This window comes from Cydia fagiglandana, chromosome 23 (assembly GCF_963556715.1).
Source record: "Cydia fagiglandana chromosome 23, ilCydFagi1.1, whole genome shotgun sequence".
Classification (NCBI taxonomy): domain Eukaryota; kingdom Metazoa; phylum Arthropoda; class Insecta; order Lepidoptera; family Tortricidae; genus Cydia; species Cydia fagiglandana.
The window spans coordinates 8,004,568-8,024,336 of NC_085954.1; the positions used below are offsets into that span (position 1 = coordinate 8,004,568).

Sequence of the window (19,769 nt, forward strand, 5' to 3'; positions counted from 1 at the left end):
TCATTTTCGAACCTGTACACAAAATGTCACGAAAATCGGCTGAGAAATGTGACCTGTAGAGAACAGCCGACACAAGAAACCATTTTTACTTAAGACTTAGCTCTGTTAAAAATGCATGAGCATGTAAATATACGCGTTTGCACTTGACATAACCTCCAATGTAGAAGTACGAACTATTTCTTTGGGATGTATAACCAGTCAAACAAGTTTGTCAGTAGAAAAAGGCGCGAAATTAAAAATTTCTATGGCAGGTCAATTCTCCGCGTCTACATTTTTTAAATTTGCCGCTCTTTTCTATTGACGGAAATGGCTTGACAGAGTATAAATACTAACCGGAAATGGAAGACACCAGCATATTCTTCGTCGAAGCTCTGGTCATCTGGTACAACTTGGAAGAACAATCTAAAAATTAAAAAAAAACGCATTAAAATTGATTGCATGTAGGGATAGAAAAGTTGAAATTTGGGTAGAATAGGTACAGCAAGCACAGACAAAACATCCTCTAGACTGAGCATAGTCGCGCTACCCCCTCTGCCACGCATACGGTAATTTTACTCCATGTTCGAGTCGAAAACGTCTTTGTGTGACGTCCGTGTCTTTGAACGGACCAATCACGGCACGGGACTTCGCTCACCTCGTCCCGCGTACCCCCGCATTTTTGGCATCATCGGATGCATTAAATAATTGCTCTAAACTCGGTCTAGAGGATTCCTAGTCTATGACAGCAAGGGACTGAAGAAACCGAATGAAGGGTACACTATCGATGTTGATTTTTTTTTTATTCATTCATTTGCCGATTTATTTGTCCGAATGTTTTTATTAAAGGTTTACTCTGAGCATTTGGAAAAGGCGTATAGAAGCAATTTGGTAAGAAAGTTTGATTTCTGACCGTATTTAAAATCTAATGGTTCTCAAAAAAACGCAAGCGGAAAAACAAAATCGTCAAAAATTCTTTGGAATGTATAAGGTGGTGGAACTAGTGCTCGACATGCTAATGCCCAATAGATGACACCCGGCTGTCACCTCTATTCATGACTTAAGCTTCAAGATGACATGTACTGGGACCACGTCGAGCACCAGTACTACCACCTTACTTGTGATTTTTAAAGCGGCGTTGATCTTTTGATGAACGGCGCATGAAATATGTTTTCATGTTATAAAATTTTTAATAGTTTCTTACTTTCTGTGGAGCGTGAGGTTGGCAACAGCAGCCAACAGCCAACAGTCACCCAACTCGCCTTGCTGGACGTTGAAGCGGCTGTAGCATTCCACGGACAGTTGAGGGTCGTCGCATATTTCATATGAACGATGTTGGTAATAAGTGTGATAACGGCTTACTTTCTGTGGAGCGTGAGGTTGGCAACAGCAGCCAACAGCCAGCAGTCGCCCAGCTCGCCTTGCTGGACGTCGAAGCGGCTGTAGCCTTCCACGAACAGTTGAGGGTCGTCGTATATTTCATATGAACGATGTTGGTAATAAGTGTGATAACGGCTTACTTTCTGTGGAGCGTGAGGTTGGCAACAGCAGCCAACAGCCAGCAGTCGCCCAACTCGCCTTGCTGGACGTCGAAGCGGCTGTAGCCTTCCACGAACAGTTGAGGGTCGTCGCATATTTCATATGAACGATGCTGGTAATAAGTGTGATAACGGCTTACTTTCTGTGGAGCGTGAGGTTGGCAACAGCAGCCAACATCCAGCAGTCGCCCAACTCGCCTTGCTGGACGTCGAAGCGGCTGTAGCCTTCCACGAACAGTTGAGGGTCGTCGCATATTTCATATGAACGATGTTGGTAATAAGTGTGATAACGGCTTACTTTCTGTGGAGCGTGAGGTTGGCAACAGCAGCCAACAGCCAGCAGTCGCCCAACTCGCCTTGCTGGACGTCGAAGCGGCTGTAGCCTTCCACGAACAGTTGAGGGTCGTCGCATATTTCATATGAACGATGCTGGTAATAAGTGTGATAACGGCTTACTTTCTGTGGAGCGTGAGGTTGGCAACAGCAGCTAACAGCCAGCAGTCGCCCAACTCGCCTTGCTGGACGTCGAAGCGGCTGTAGCCTTCCACGAACAGTTGAGGGTCGTCGCATATTTCCTGTAAGCATAACATTAAATTGTCATGGAAGAAATAGTTAGGAGCACTAGAATCTAGAGCTAAAGCTTAGACTTGAAGTGAGCGATCGTCTCTTATTCATGAATACGACAGAGAATCCGTAATCCGCTTCAATGTAAGACAATATATATTTTTCTGGCTGGAAGATATTTTGGATGATAAATATTTAATGGCATTCATTTGGATTTGATTTTTTTTGATATATTACATTTAATATTTGCTTCGTATTGGTGTGGCGAAAAATTTTGTGTTTCACTCGGGGGCAAATTTTGTTTAACCCTCGTGCTTTAAAACCCTCGCAACGCTTAAGATTCCATTTATCGAATTTCGGAATTCAATTTTGGAATCTTTCGCTTGCTCGAGTATCAATATTAGCACGAGCGGTTAAACAACAACTTTGCCCCCTTGTAAAACAAATAACTATTATAGTCTGCTATGGCTATACCTACAAATAATGAGTTAGGTATAACATTAATAACATTATCCTTCCTTTATCGTACTGAAAAAGGAAAATTTAAAATGAAACTAAAACCTATTACCTATGAGGCATTTGTTCTCCGTATAAAAAGGCACTGACCGCAATTTGTCGCCGCTGACGACAGGAGCGGATCTTTTTAAAGTCCTGGTACGTTGCTGGTCCGAAGGAAGATGGTATATGGTAGAGAAACATGTATTATGTACTTACACTCGGCCTAAGCCAGGTTATAGGACGGTCCAAGCGTTCCTTGTAGTACAAACTGCGGTCTATAGCCGGGAACTCAGGGTCCTCAAACAACCTCCCTTCAGAAAGGCAGCGGGAGCGGATCTCCTTAAAGTCCTGGTACGTTGCTGGTCCGAAGGAAGATGGTATATGGTAGAGAAACATGTATTATGTACTTACACTCCGCCTAAGCCAGGTTATAGGACGGTCCAAGCGCTCCTTGTAGTACAAACTGCGATCTATAGCCGGGAACTCAGGGTCCTCAAATAGCCTGCCTTCAGGAAGGCAGCGGGAGCGGATCTCCTTAAAGTCCTGGTACGTTGCTGGTTCGAAGGAAGGTGGTATATGTTAGAGAAACATGTATTATGTACTCACACTCGGCCTAAGCCAGGTTATAGGACGGTCCAAACGTTCCTTGTAGTACAAACTGCGATCTATAGCCGGGAACTCAGGGTCCTCAAACAGCCTGCCTTCGGAAAGGCAGCGGGAACGGATCTCCTTAAAGTCCTGGTACGTTGCTGGTCCGAAGGAAGACGGGCGGGTTTCACCGAGCTGCGAAAGAAATAGGGATATTTCATAATGGTGAATATTTTTATAAACAGGTTCAGGCATTGACACGGGAGTCAAGACCAGTTACGAAAGAAATATTATTTCATAATGGACTAATGATAAATGTTTTATAATGGACAGGTTGACATGGGAAATTTAACCTAACGTCAAATGAAAATGTCATGCATACGTATTTGAAACTAATCGTAACCAAGTAGATTACTCCTAGGTATAGTGCGCCATAAAATAGTAGAAATTAAATGAAATGGAGCTAAAACAATTCTATAAGTACTGAAAATTTGTTGCCTTGTTTAAGCATTTTACGTCAAAAATGTGTCAGCTTCGTAGGAAGTAGCGCCCTCAATAATTTTCTACAATTTCTTGTCGGTCTATAGAGTCAGACCAAGAAAAGTCTGCAGCGGATTTGATAGCTCACGCAGTGCACGTGTTATTTTAAACGTCAAACTTCTATGAAATTATGACGTATTAATAACACTTACACTGCGTGGGCTTAGGGCTATCAAATCCGCTGCAGACTTTTCTTGGTCCGACTCTGCCAAAGATTCATTGATTTTGCATTCAATCTGTAAAGTGTAAGAAAAATTCTTGAATTCTTGAGTTCATTATGCGGTTACTTAATTTGGTTCTCATAATCGTTTGCCAATTCAGTGACCAGAAAATATAGTGCAGAACCCCTAGTATTCATTCGATGGCGCGTGACGTGCGTTCGCTTTTCCGTTATGTCTATCTATGTATGGGATTGTGAACAGCGCGCCAAGCGGGACGTTTTGGAAACTCAAAACCCCATACAAAATGACACTTAACGCAAATCGTGGTCGCACCATAAGGGTACCTTTTGTACCTTTTTGGTACGGAACCCTAAAAAGTTGAAGAACAGAAGTAGCGATCGATCGGATAGAAATAATTTCATTCGATAGCGTGACGAGCGTTCGCGTTGGCGTTATGTCTATCTATGTATGGGATTGTAAACAGCGCGCCAAGCGGGACGTTTTGGAAACTCAAAACCCCATACAAAATGACACTTAACGCAAATCTATTAACTCAAACCAGTTTATTTGCCACCGACGTGGTCGCACCATAAGGGTACCTTTTGTACCTTTTTGGTACGGAACCCTAAAAAGTTGAAAAACAGAAGAAGCGATCGATCGGATAGAAATAATTTCAGCCCATTTTATAAATAAGGTGGGTAAACATAAACATGACCATTGTTACTACGTAATGAGATTGGATATTCATGTGTTATAAATGTTATCGATTTTTAGATAGTGATCCATTGTTTGAGTGTATTTATTATTTATTTAATCGCGTTTTATCTTGATGATTACTGTAACAGAAATAAACGAATATGGCTGAAAATGGTGACCGAAGAGCTGGCGGCTACCTCGCACAACTTATTCAGCATTGCGATACAGTGAGGAAATGCCGCCAGCATCCTTGGTACAATGCCTCAATTTTAGATTTAAGCTAGCTATTATTTGCGTTTAGTAGTATCATTGTGTATATCTTGCTTGTAAATAAATGATTACCACATTGTAAACAAATATTAGGAAGTGTAAAAATTAAATATTCCGCTTAAAATTAAGCCCAAGTACGGTTTTCAAGAAATAGACACAATTGCAACTTTTCTAGTTTTAAGATAAAAGGCGTTGAATATAATAACTTAGTTCTATATAGTTTCACGATTTAACACTGCTACTACTGTGCTTTGTGTTGTAAAGTCTGTTTGTTTGTCCAATTCAAATAATAAATGACCCCTTGGGTAGTATTTATTTAAAGGTAAGTAGTGTCCAAGAGCGTTCTTTGAAAATTCGAACCAATTTTAATTTTATTTATTCGGTACCCCTTTTTGAAGTTGATTGGTCGTCAGAGATACATTTTTAATTAAATTCAATTTTGTATTCCTTGCAAAGCACTTTTTTTAAAATCTAACATAATGATGAGACGGTATTGACGAATCATTTCAAAATGATTATTAAAAATACGCACCCAAAATAACTGCTCGCCCGTAGGCATTCGCATTTTGCTCCCCTTATAAAAGGGTGGCATCCTCAAGTTATTATCCTGACTCGCTTCCACCGAAGACCACTGTTTCTCCACTATCTTCTCTGGCCTATTGGTAAGAACAACTTTAGGAGACCCTAGAGTTGCCTTCTCAAAGACCATAGCTTTATTCCTCATCACGTTGCTATGCTCGACTACTGTTGATGTTGTTTTGCTAATATTCTCGTCTATTTCCTTTTCACTAGGCTGAACAACTTTGGTAGCCCAGAAAGGTTTATAACTAGTCTCCTTCCGAACATTAGATTGTTGGTATGTGAAATCAGAAATTTTCACTTTCTTCTCAAACAGTCTAGAGAAGAAGCCATTGCTTTTTTCAGAAGGATCTTTGGGTTTTCTGCCAAATATTCTTCCGGATTTTGGCGATTTGATTGACACGGACTTTTTCCAAATGCCAACTGCATTGGAAGTTGCAGCGGTCGCGTAGAAAGCTTTAAGTTGACCAACATCTTTCCTATCAAGCTTCACAAACTCTACTTCTTTGACAGAAGACTTCTTCACGTCAGTACCGTTATACATTTTAGAAACAACTGCTATTGTTAATGTAGTGTAAAATCATTAAGCTAATCCTATATTTTGGTCAAGGACTGATGATTAACTCAAATGCATTAACGGTTCGGATGTACTTCTGATATCGGTTTCCGCTATGTATTTTTTAATGATTTTCCGAAAATTAATTTAAAAAGCGTGCTATCAAGCGTAATATCACATGTAAACATATATCACATGTAAAACAATCGCCGTCCTTGGGCGAGTAAATCACAAAATCGATTTCCTTCGTATATTAATAGATTCTCCGTAATTCAAACTAAGTAAAACAGTTTCACAGTTTAAGGCACAATACATTATCCTTTTTTAAATCTCACTTTAAGGATCAAAATGCCGTGTATGTTACAGTTGGCTATTCAGTGGTAACTGAAGTTATTGACTGTCTGTAAAGTTGATAAGCTGGCTAATAAATGTAGTGTTCGCATGTATATTGTATGTTGTGTATGTGTGTGGCGGAAACCCATGGGGAAATGATAAGGGCGGTCGAGTACCTAGAGGAAGCGCGGTTATACAATGTTTATTATTAAATTGAAAATATTAATGTTTACAGTCCTGTGACCTTGACACCTTCCTCAGTAACTGGCCAGAGCAGCCGCTATGTCGGGAGTCGTGGAAGATAAGCGGGGAGGCCTTTGCCCAGCAGTGGGACACCATTATAGGCTAGCAAAAATAAGAGTCCTGTGACATGAAAAACAGCCGGTTTTGAAATATTGGACTTGTCAATTTTAACCCGTATATGCCCAAAACTTGTTTTAGCTCTGAACTCCTTGAGGTTTACAGGCTCATTCTATTGCTAATTTTAATGAGTAGGAGCGATTTTTATTCAGTGGGTCTAAAACAACCTGTGTCGAAACATCGGTATATAAGGGTAATAAAATATATTCGCAATAGATCCGGTTGTAAATGTGAGTTAATATACATTCCCGGGTATAACGTTGGCATCTGTTATTGTTTAAATAAGATCCATCGGGTTAAAATGAGGTTAAATAATGGAAAAGTTATTTTACAATACATATGGTCCCATTTTCCCGCACTGATGCGTAAAATAGTACTTTTCGTGCATATGTCAAAAGTTTAAAGGGCCATATGCACAGTAAAACGTTATACGATACACGTGCGAATAGGTAATTCGTATTTCCTCTTTTCCGAACTTGTATCGTAAATAACTATTATATTATAGCTTCCACTGGACAATTCAACACCGCAGGGGACGAAACATCCCCATTACACATCGATGTTATAATTAACCCCCGTAGCGCCAACAGACAGAAGCTTTTAAGCTAATACAATTGGAAAGCTCTATGGTTTAAATTTAACCTTTTTATTTATTTTTTAATAGACTGTTGTCGAGTGAACGTGTGGCAAAAAGGTACGTCTTTTTAAATTTAAACTTTTTATGGCTAGGAGAAAAAGCTCACTCCTTAAAAAATACAGGTGACTCAGGACGGAGAAGTGAAATAACCTAACTCTTTGGTCGTGGTATATGTGTCGGCGGCCGATCGTAAGATCAGGCAGATCGTAATGTTCCTGTGTAATGTTTTGACAATAGTCACATTAAACCAATATATAGGTAGGGCAAACTGCTCAGAAATAGGAGCCTCGCGAGCCCCGCGGGACTCCGTCGTCTCTGGGAACGAGTCAAAGATTTTCACGTTTCACGATATGCCTAAGAATTTCACGATATGCCTGATCTTACGATCGGCCGCCGACATATGAACGAACGGTTATGCAAATAAAAAAAAACTTATCTCTCATGGTTATAAGAATGCATTCAAACTGTCCAATAGTTTATTTACACTCATAACAATGATAACATATCAATCGCATAATTTTTCGCAATAACTGATAACGTACTTAGGTCATATTTTAGAGTTCTCAAGGCAGCGCGATAAACGTAATATTAATCATATTACTCATACTAGTTCATACAACCTCAAGTAAGTAGATATGTATACTGTTGTAAGTATATACTATTTTTATTTGGGCAACAAATATTCGTCTACCTATTCGATGAAATTTGCTGGTTATATCGGGGTTTTCGAGGGCGATAGATCGATCTATCTAGGTCTTATCTCTGGGAAAAGTTTCATGTTTCCTGTCCTATTCGGTTCGGAGTTCAATGAGGATGCTCCTCCTTTCGGGTCAGCATTGATCCGAGCAATTATTATGGTTGGCACCACTTGTCATCCCTTTGCGTGCACGACCACAGATAAGATAATAACTTAAATGTTGACAACCCTAAATAGCCGAAGGGGTTAGTGCCATACATTAGAAAGGGACAGCTAAATTTGTGCCTGAATCGCTATCCAATTTCGGTTTTGCAGGAACTGTCCTTTCTGTACGGTAGTAAATACCTACAATTATTATTTATTATGTGTCATTACGTCACTTTTAGACACATACAAGTACCTGCCAAAGAAACATGCATATGATATGACTCTAACTATAACTTTTAAAAAAGCAAAGCAAAGCATTCACAGTTTTAAATCAACTTAAAAAAAGTTTATGCTCGAACACCAAACTTGAGACTAGCTACATTTAAGCACCCTTGACGCATTCCTAGTATTACTGCTTTTCGTCTCTTCTACAACCGCCACTCATTTTAACTGTCATATTAACTGTAATTTTAGTTTTATTATGTAATATTGTAGTCATAATGTGTTCTTTTATAATTTAGACGTAATAGTCCATGGCCCCGACGGAAGACCAGCGCTAGCCTTTAGGCTAGCACCTGCTGAGTCGGGACCATTTCGTGACCGTGGTAGTATTACCTGTTGTTTTATCCATTAAGTTTTGTCACGAATAAAAACATTCTATTCTATTCTATTCTAAAAATAAAAAAGTTTTCCCTAATATATCGGAAGCTGAGGTCATTTGCCTCACGTCTAGACTGCACTAATAGCATTGTCTAGACGAATTTTGGGGGAGATATTAATGTATCAGGTGCTGTAAGGCAAACTTGTGTTTTCGCAAATTGTTATTAACTGCACTGAGAGAAAAATCATCACCAGGAATTAAAAAACAGTACTGGGGGAAAAAAATGAAGTTTTAGTAATAATTATGGACGTCTTACTATTTCTGTAAAGTTTATTTATTTCTACAAACAGCTCAGTAATCCCAAATATAATTTCAACAAACAGATAATAGAAATTGCAAGAACTAATAGAAATTGCAAAAGTCAATTTGTTCCTATTAGTTAAGTCTCCTTGTCCCCGGATTAAGTTTATTGTTGTAATTCTAAGTGTGTTTTTGTTGTACTTTTCTCTCAGTGTGGAAACATAGTTAATTACTAGTGTCAATCTCTCAATTTGACACTGGATCAACGGTTTAACCGCCTAATCCCGGGTGAGTTGGAAGGTGCAAGTGGGCCTTAGGGGTTAAATTTCGAAAAAAACCTTTCTTAATTGTGGGTCATCCATTAATTACATCACACGTTTAGGGGGAGGGAGGGGATCAAGAAAATGTGACATATTGTGACATGGGGGAGGGGGGAGACACAAACTTTGTGACGTCACTTTAACTTCACCAGTAACCGAAAATTTATTTAAATTATTTTATTCACTGTAAATTTGAATAACAAGTTTTTAAAACGATAATCGTTTTTATTTGTTTAATTTTCTTTCTTAAGCAGTTTTGGGTTATAAAATTACTAATATTTATATCGTCAAAAATATTTTGATAAAATATTAATAATACTTAGGTACTTACTTAATTCGATTTGGCGACTTCGTAAAAAAATGTGACGTCACACTAGGGGGGAGGGGTTTGCCAAATGTGACCAAGTGTGACAAGGAGGGGGGAGGGGTCAAAAAACCTAGAAATTCGTGTGACGTAATTAATGGATGACCCCTTACTAGTCTCAATCTCTCAATTTGACACTGGATCAACGGTTTAACCGCCTAATCCCGGGTGAGTTGGAAGGTGCAAGTGGGCCTTAGGGGTTACATTTCGAAAAAAACCTTTCTTAATTGTGGAGGTCTAAACATTTGAAGAATATATTTCTAATTTCGAGGTCTGATCCTGGCATTTAACGGTTTAGGCATTGCGTTTTATGAAAATACTTACGTTAAATAACGGAACTTCTAAGAAACAAATTCCCACAACAACAAAAATGTGATAAATTGTCAACAGAGACATCGCATCAAACATAAACGGCACATTAATGCCAGCAGAAAATGTTATTGTGTCAGTGCCAAGCGCGACTAACTGATATGCATCACAGAATTCACACATACAACAAACGATCTGAAACATTCACAAACATTCTTAACCCTTATTCCAACGAAATAAGGTCCAACGAAAAGGGTTGCTGTTATTACAGTCGCCATCACATATATCGGAGCGGCCGAGGTGTTCAAAAATATCTGAACACGCACTCTATCGCCTTTATAATAGAGGCGTAAAAGTTCCGCGGCTTTATCCCGGCTTCGTTGGGAAAGCCCGCAGAATTCTTGATATTTAGAGACTAAAATATCGGATATTTTTTTTGGATTCTGTTTAGTTTCGGAGGTAATGACAATGCTTCTTCATTCGAAGGGGCTAAAAGACTCGAAACCCAAACGCATTTCCCCCCATGAAAAATTTTAGAGTCCCTGAAGCTAGGGTGGGCTTCCAGGACCCCCAAGTTTCATTCGAAGCTGACAAATGTTCACCAGCAAAATCACCAGCCAATTTTGGAATTCGTACATTAATTCCAAGGACCAACATTTGTTGCCAGATCCAAAATCAACAAAAGCTGTTGCACTGTAGCAGATTAATGTTGGCAAGCGCAATCAAAAGATTTTAGAATCGTTCGGTGTCGTAAAAGCGCCTGCTTGGACCATTTCAAACAGATTGATGTAATGTTGGGTTTAGCCGGGATTTCCACTTAAATATTTGGAAAACAGTGTACACGTAGAAATTTTTCCGCAAGATCTGTCTAGCAGATGTGTCTAAAGAAAAATCTGTCAAAATCTGCCCAAAAGTTTTGACGATACAATGACATACGAGTAGACTGCTATAATTTTATTTTAACTATCATAACCACCATAATAAGGGCTGATTTAAGGCCAGTGCAAACCGGCTTGCGTGTGCGTGCGCTAAAATGTTGGAGCCGCACACGTCACGCAAGCGGTGTGCCGTAGTCTCTCATAAGGATCTGCTTAAACTAATAACGCATAGACAGATAGTCCCAGGATAGTCCCCATACGGCTAACCTGCCAAAAATGAAGCCGAAACACGATCGATGTGTGCGTGGAACGCTCGTGTTTTACGCTCAGCAAACACACACATATATACAAAATATGTTGCCAGTATTCATTTGCTTCTCTCAAAGTAGGGGAATTTTAACTACATCCACACTTGGTTATTAATAATTTGGAAGTGTGTAGATTCGATTTTGTAGCAAAAGCTTTTGTTTATTTTGGGATTTATTGCATTTCTGTACTTTGTGAAATGAGGATTAAATAAATACATAGCTGATAAGTTTTTACTATTTTTATTTATTTAACAAATGTGCATAAAACAATAAGAATAAATTTAAATAGGACAGAGCATATTCGACCGTGTTTAGTCCGTTTCCAATGTTTCCTTATTGCGTCATTCCGATTTAGATTAATTTTTTCCTTCCATCTCGCAGACAGAAGTGCATCAGTCAGAAAACTGAAACGAACATTACACAAAATAAATATAAGAAAAAAACTAAATACTTACCTAAATAATTAAGTTAATTATAATTTTCTATAATGAATCAATGAAATTCAATTGAGCGTATTTATTTTAAAATGTAGACGTCATGTCCCATTTGGAGGAAAAAATATTCACTACACTGGCAACATTTAGAAGAAATGGCGGCTGACGAAAATTTGGAATTTTGTATTTACGATTATGTAAAAATATCACATTAAACTCGATACTTACGCGTGAAATGTAATATCAGGCGGTTTGTTTTTATTATATGATGTGTTGTGACACCCATTCACTGTACAAACAACCATTTTTCCTGTAGTTTTTGATTTTTAAACGGGAGGTGTACACAAACCGATTTGACTTTGAGTACTGCGAGGGCCGTTCGAATACGATGATACGAGTGTGACGTGACGTCGCACTTGAAATGGCTTCACTGGGGGTGTACGGACTAGGTATCTATGCCTTATAAATCTATGAGGATCTGTATACAACGCTGCACGCGCACGTCACGCACACGCAGCCGGTGTGCACAGGCCTTTAGACGATGCGAGATCTCGCTTCGTCTAAATGAGCCCTAAATCAGCCTTAACCCTCTCCCCAGTCAGGTAAAAATATTTGTGCTGGCAAGTTTAATAGTGTCGACCATGACCAAAAAAAACGTTTTAACACAAAAAATCTTAAATGTCCTGTAAAAGCGACCATGACTCGAAAACATTTTAAAGATAAGACAAAGGCCCAGTAATTACCATTTAAACTTGATTTACATTTACAATGGGTTAAGGAGACTAGAAATGTTAATTTAAGTGTCCATTCGAAAAATTTAGGATTGATTTGAAGTGTCTATACAAGCATTGTTAAGTCTAGGAATTTGGTAACAATAGATTTGTTTTGCACTTTTGCAGTCATATGTCAAGGCTTTGGTTTTGCTTGTGGTTTTGTGTCGACTGGCAATAATTAACAACAGAAAAATCGGGTTATTACCACTAGTTACCACCAAGTTGTTACCTTTTACCACCACCAACTGGAAAAGAAAAACCCAATTGTTACCACTGGTAACAACTTGAAAAATCCGACCTTCTGTAAGTGGCGTACCTATGTGTATTCTGATTGTGTACAGTCACCTGCAATAATATGTTATTCTTCGAAGCCGCAAAAATATGTGACACGCTCTTAGGGCTCTACAAATAAGATCGTGTCAGATATTTTTGCGGGCTTCGTTGTGTAACATGTTATTGCAGGTGACTGTACAAACGCAAGAGTTAGAAGCGACGAAAGAGCATGTAGACGGTCGTACCTGAGTGCCTACCGCGAAGCACGTTCGACGTGTTGCCTCCCTAACACACTTACGTACGAATTTATGAGTGCCCTAGAGAGGCAACACGTCGAACGTGGTTCGCGGTAAGCCCTCTGATGGTCTTCTTGGTTTTCGGTCTAATTGGTGTTTTACATATTTGTATAATTTTGAAAACTGCAGAATGCCGGGCAAGTTTCAAAAACTTTTTAACAAGAATCTCACCTGAATTCACATGTAATCCCCCGATTGCAAGAACTTGGCAGACTGACAAAATCTATTTGGAAACCTACTAATGAGTGTCAGGTATAAGAACTACGAGTGGTTAATGAGTGTATCGCGTGCTTCAAAGGATTCGAATATCGAAAAATAAGTAATAATTACTCTAAATAACTTGGCAACTAAGTGAAATTAAAGGGAAAATTCACTGAGTCGGGCGAGACTCGAACTAGCCATTCTGGGATCTTCGATAGCTGTTTAAGAAATGTAATACGAGTATATTATGATGAATTGGGGTAAATTTGACAAATTTTGAATATTAGGTAGATGTACTTAGAAGCAATTCATACTTTAGTAACACTAACGCTATTGCGACGCTTCTCAAGGCATCTTGCTTAGTAGTGATTTTCAAAATTATCCCGCTTTAAAAGTTACCCCAATTTAAAAAGCACCTTAATTATTTATGTCATAGTATTCTCATTTCAGTTGTAGCGCTCTTAAATACATAGGTATTTCCATTTTACACGACTGCCCAAAAAAACAATTATGGAGTAAAATCACATTTCTAAACCCCTTTTTAGTGCAATAAATGCTTATAGAACAGTGGCGTGCAGTGCATACAAAAAAAGGTAGGCACTAGGGTAGGCAGTCCATACAAAATGACCAAAAAAAAAGTTGCCGATTTTTATAGTTTGCGTTACATTCCTTCAAGAATGACTCTTCTAGAGCCCGATTTAAGTCTTATCTCCACTGCACGCCACTGTTATAGAACTACATAAAATAAAAATAAATAAGGCCTGATTCGAATTCAATCTGCCAAATTGAAAACCCTATTAATGGTACTGAAGCTAGCTGAATCAAGATTTGTTTTTCCATAATTTATTGAAAATTTGTTTAAAAATTGTTATTTATAAGTAAATTCATCATTTTCCATTTCTTCCCGCTCCTGTCGTTAGTTTTGTTGTATGCCCTCCATCATACATCCGACAGTGTTTTTTGACAGTTTCTTAGTTTGAGTCCTATCAAGAACAATGTTTATATTGAAATATTATATTGCATATAGTTTTTGTTGTTTTAACGAACTAATTCCTTGGACACTCCACTCCATACCGTTCAATAGGTCAATACTGTGGGACTTTGTTGAATCAAGTTTTTTGGTCCGATTTCGAGGGTACTGGCTTAAGCATGCTGATTGCCTCATAAACATCGTGGATCATCTCCAAATATTATCAAAGTAATATTGGAAATCCGCATTATTAAACTAAAGCTGCGAACCGTTTCTTTTAGTGATGTTGGTGTCGATTTCTCTGTCGAAAAGTAACCAATGCCCGGTAACTGACACCACATCGACGAAATTCCTGATACGCCAGATATTTGAAGATATGTCTAGATCCTCATTGTTTCATGGATATTGCAATGAAATTACCTTTCAGTATTGGTATAATATTAGGTAACAGGTTATGTTGGAAATTAGTTATGTGCAAGTTTCTTCCATACTTATCAAGTTTTTGACAGCAATTTGGCGCCTAATTAAAAAGACGGCGGCGTTTATTTGATTTTTTTGATCATCTTAGAATTGATAAAAAAAAAATTTTTTGGTATAATAATTTTGTGATTCTGATAATTATAATGTCGTAGTGTATATATAAAGTAAGCTAGAAAATATCCAAGAAAAATCACTCTGAATTTGTCAAATTTGTTTCGAATCAGGCCTTAATTTAGCCTATATACCTAACCTACGTCCCACTGCTGGGCAAGGGCTCTCAAGCACGAGAGGGTTTGGGCTGGCCCGATGCGGGTTGGGGACTTCACATACACCTTTGAATTTCTTCGCAGATGTAACATGCAGATTTTTCGATGTTTTCCTTCACCGAAAAGCTAGTGGTAAATATCAAATGATATTCCGTATATAAGTTCCGAAAAACTTATTGGCACGAGCCAGGATTTGAACCCGCGACCTCCGGATTGAAAGTCGTACGTCAGATCCACTCGGCCACTACCTCTTAAGGGGCCCACTGTATCGGCCTGTCAGTTAGAACAAAATTTTGACAGTTCCAAACAACAGACAGGCCGATACCGTCCAGCGGACTGTTAATCAGTGGGCCCCTTTATCGAACTTATAGAATTAATAGACGAAAATACAATCCAAAGCAACGCGGTGCATATAGCGTGTAGCGTGCTAAGGTTGGCATCAAATTGATGCAATTGAGCGGAAGATGACACTGAGGTCACTTCAGTTAGGATTACTACTGGGGTTCTAGAATATTTCAGATTAATAGCTTAGCAGGGACGTATTATATGTATAGGCTCGTGATTTTATTTTTAATCGTATGGCGATATAGTCACATTTAAAGACTTGTCTATCAGCTATTATTGCAGTATATTTTATTCGATTATATTTTTATTTAAACTCTATCAAATAATATTAACTCTACATCGGAAAACCTTACAAGAAGATGTCAAATGGAAAAACCTTGAGTCATATGGCTTTGTTGTTTAGAGTTAACTAATTGCCTTAGCTACTACAGTAAATGCATTCACAAAGTAGACCTACCGATGAGCAATATAACACCAGTATATGTGACATTTCAGATTAGGCATAGTTATTATGAGGTTAGAGGTCAAACTATACTAGATACGACCTCACAAATTACTACAAAACATTTGCTAAACAGACAGTGCGCGACCGATTGGCGTGGGAAGATCGGAGCTGAAGAAGATTGAAACAAAAGGTCGTATCTTTATATGAGACTAATATGGAGATATGACTTTGTTTAGCGCATGTAAGCGTAACGATATGACGTCACGATAGAACGAATTTAGACGCTCAATTGAAGTACTTGAATTCTGCGGGTTTATCCTCATATTTCTTTACTCAATTGAATGCGTTGCATAAATAGGATGCCACTGACGCTGCGGCGAACACATTTTGACTTTATTATATTATTTAGTATGAAATACAACACATACTACTGCAAACAATGCACCGTATAGAAATAAGAAATACAAAATATCATCCCGGCTGGGCCTTTCCGAATAGATAGGATCTGGATATCTTTAAATCATGACTTCATCATTTTGTTTAGGCAAGTGCATAGCATCGCATACATAAACTGCTAAAATTATAACCGTTTTCTTGACTTAGCTATCGCTATAGTCAGATAAAAAAGCATTTGCTTTTGTTTAGTCATTGCCGGTTACTACTAAAGTTATGAATATGATAAATGATTAAGACCGCGAGTCGAGTTTGAAACGTTATCAATCTGTTTTAAGGCCACGATCTAAGGAGTGTAGTGTCAAGGCTGTACCCTTAAACATTATCCGAGATTTTACAAGGAAATGACCTTAAAACTAATGGTCTGGGCCAAAAGAATCATCTTTAGTTTTTTCTGGCAAGGAGAGTTTGTTACGGACTGTACTTTTTTGAGAATAATCACTCCGAAAACCCAAAATTTTTTTTAACACCTATTCTCTAAGCATAGATAGGTAGGATTAGGATTTGTCCTATGGAGCCCTCTGTTGTTGATAGTCCGACAAGTATTTGCCCACATTTTTATACACTACGTGGTGGGATATTTTGGGCACATTCTGCAGGTAGGTACCTATAACGATCTTGCTGTGAACTTGACAATAAGAAAAGACAGATCACAATGTCAACAAACTGAGTGGGCGTGTCAAAGCTAAGGTCGAAGACATGTACCGACTTATTGAACATGTTTGATTGCATAATTAAATACTTAACTGCCCACACGGGGTTCATCCAATTACTGGGTCCAAATAATAGGCTCAGGGGCCCGTTTCTCAAAAGCTTGTAACTTGTAATACAAGTGGAAGTTCCTTTCTAACAAAAGCTGTCAAAAAGTGACACCCGCTTGTATTATAAGTTATACAAGCTTTTGAGAAACGGGCCCCAGGTGCTAAAATGCTTAAATATACATATATGAACATTACAGGCTCATCAATTCATAATAGACAAAGTAAATTTACCGTAAAAGAAATATTTACTCTATTCTCTTCTCTCTTTTCTTTTTTTTGTCTTTAGAAAAAAGTTACATACCACTTTATAATTCTTGATACTCGGCAAGAATCTCTTCTGCTCCACCTCTTTCTTCTGGAACACCTCGTTGATGATGTTCCCCAGGGCCTGGGCGCCATATTGGAGCAAAGCCTGTCCCCCTTGGTTCAACAGCTGCCGCCCCGCGCCTTGTAAAAGTGCGCCAAAATCTCCGCCATTCTGACCCGCCATTTTGATGGCGAGGTCTTTTTACGTGCACACTTCACTTTAGTTGCGTTTAGTATTCGCTACGACATTTTTGCTACAGAAAAAGTTATAGTTTTTGATTTTTGTCATTTAAAATGTAAATTTTCCTGTTGTGCTTGTGGTTTTACTTAAACAATATAGTCAGGCCTGCTAAGTGTATCTTATAATTTTAAATTAAAAGAAACTTAAAACTTGTTACGTATTTTCATAAGCTTTAGGATACATTTTATAAATGGACATGTTTAAAATCAGACATGCAAGACTGACCAGGGTAAACACTATTTTTCCTTTTTTTCATTCACAGTTAGCTGACCCAACTATAAGTTTTCCTATTGTGCTTTTAGTATATAATCTATAATAACATTATATTTTATCAAATCGAAATGTTCCAAGCGGAAATGCAATACGATTTTTCATCTATTTTCACTGACAGCTGGCACAAGTAAAAATGCAAATCACCTATGATTTAAACATAATTTTTATTGCATTTTATTCACAAAAAAACACCCATTTTCTTAAATAAAGTCACTGAATTCACATCAGACGCGTCGGTATAAATGTGAGAACACTACTAATATAAGAAGCAGTGGGCATGATCAATGACCATGACGTTGATCACAGGTTGTAGTCATGACATCATGAGTGAGGTGTGCTAATTGTGTACCCGTAAATTTGTTAAAAGACCATTTGTTAACGTTACTTCAAGCTTTGTTATTGGTTATTGATTAGTGTAAATATGTTTGGGAACAAGTTTTATTTTAAATTACAAATGTATGATTTTGATTAACTTGCTATTTTAAAGCAAAGACACGCAGTTGTAAATTATTAGGACTTTTAAATTGAGGCACACTTTAAACTTTATGTTTCAAAATGAATCCTTAGGAAAGTACACACTTTACCTATCTTTTTAGGGTTCCATACCCAAAGGGTAAAAACGGGACCCTATTACTAAGACTCCACTGTCCGTCTGTCTGTAAAGGAAATTACTCTAGCTGTGTACTTTACCTATCTTTTTAGGGTTCCATACCCAAAGGGTAAAAACGGGACCCTATTACTAAGACTCCACTGTCCGTCTGTCTGTCAAGGAAATTACTCTAGCTGTGTACTTCACCTATCTTTTTAGGGTTCCGTACCCAAAGGGTAAAAAAGGGACCCATTACTAAGACTCCACTGTCCGTCTGTCTGTCACCAGGCTGTATCTCATTATTCATGAACCGAAAGTGAATGGTTATAATTCACTTCTGTTGCCGCTATAATAACAAATACCCTTCCCATACAAAAAACGTGCTTTTTGCCGTTTTATGCGTAATGGTACGGAACCCTTCGTGCGTGAGTCTGGCTCGAACTAGGCCGTTTTTTTATCATTCATGACATACCTCCAAGCACCATGTAATAGAGATAAGATAAAAAGGAATTAGAACATGAGTAAGTTTGTCACTATCGTATATGAAGTGTCCATCACTTATCTTTCTTGATTCCAAAGGCATTGATAAAATAAGCATTACTTGTGTTTACAAAATGATTCATTCAAATATCAACCTTATTTTCAGGTATAAAGGTAAAAAATTGTAGAATAGTTTTTTTTCCTTCTTATGATGTACTGTAAATAAATAAACAATCTGAATAAACCATAAGGTAAGTGGCAGTTTCCTTTAAAAGAAGACTATGTATAGTCAAGGATTGTGATTTATCCTCATAAGTCCCTGCATACTTGTACATGCAAACCACAAAAGTGCATACCCATTTTATGAATAAATTATATATATTCATATAGGTTATCAGTTTATCAGCTGTGTGTACAAGAACAGCTTCAAATCCAATTCTGACCTGACATAAATCAAATTCCTTGGCTGTACATTCCCAAAGTTTGCATTCTGTGTCACTTCATATCGTCGGGTGACAAGCAAAAGTCACTAACTAACATCATTGAAATTATTGGACAGTAAACCGTGTTACAAGCGTAATAAAGTGCATTGTTACTTTATTTTTTTATAGTACTTAGTGAGTTTTGCTTGTCACCCGACGATATCTAGTTACAGTGACAATCTCTAGGAAAGCCCTTAGACCAATGACGCGCTGATTGCAATGATGCAGTGTGGACAGTGCCACACCGCGGGATTCTGAACAAAAACCTTAATATGAATATGAATGGACTTGACTCAAAAAATCATGAATCTTGTTCAAAAAAGTAATTCTATTGAGTGTTATTTTAAATGAGATTTATGAAGAGTTTTTGATTAAAAATTCTACTTAGAAACCTGCAGTGTGGCACAGACAGTGCCGATTACTGTATATTACTGTCATTGTAATATACTTATCACAGAAAAGAAGGTTTTTTGACCACACA

General features: G+C 38.0%; 1 protein-coding gene across 1 annotated transcript in view; it reads right to left on the reverse strand.

Annotated features, from left to right (window-relative positions):
* The window catches only part of LOC134675927 (calpain-B-like), a 58,639-nt gene that overhangs the window by 38,208 nt on the left and 662 nt on the right, over nucleotides 1-19,769 (reverse strand). Inside the window, exons 2-5 of the mRNA XM_063534272.1 lie at nucleotides 17,219-17,477; nucleotides 3,183-3,359; nucleotides 1,971-2,089; nucleotides 334-402 (exon numbers count right to left, since the gene is read on the reverse strand). Of these exons, the coding sequence (XP_063390342.1) occupies nucleotides 334-402; nucleotides 1,971-2,089; nucleotides 3,183-3,359; nucleotides 17,219-17,407 (554 nt within the window). The 5' untranslated portion in view covers nucleotides 17,408-17,477. The remainder of the gene's footprint in view (nucleotides 1-333; nucleotides 403-1,970; nucleotides 2,090-3,182; nucleotides 3,360-17,218; nucleotides 17,478-19,769) is intronic.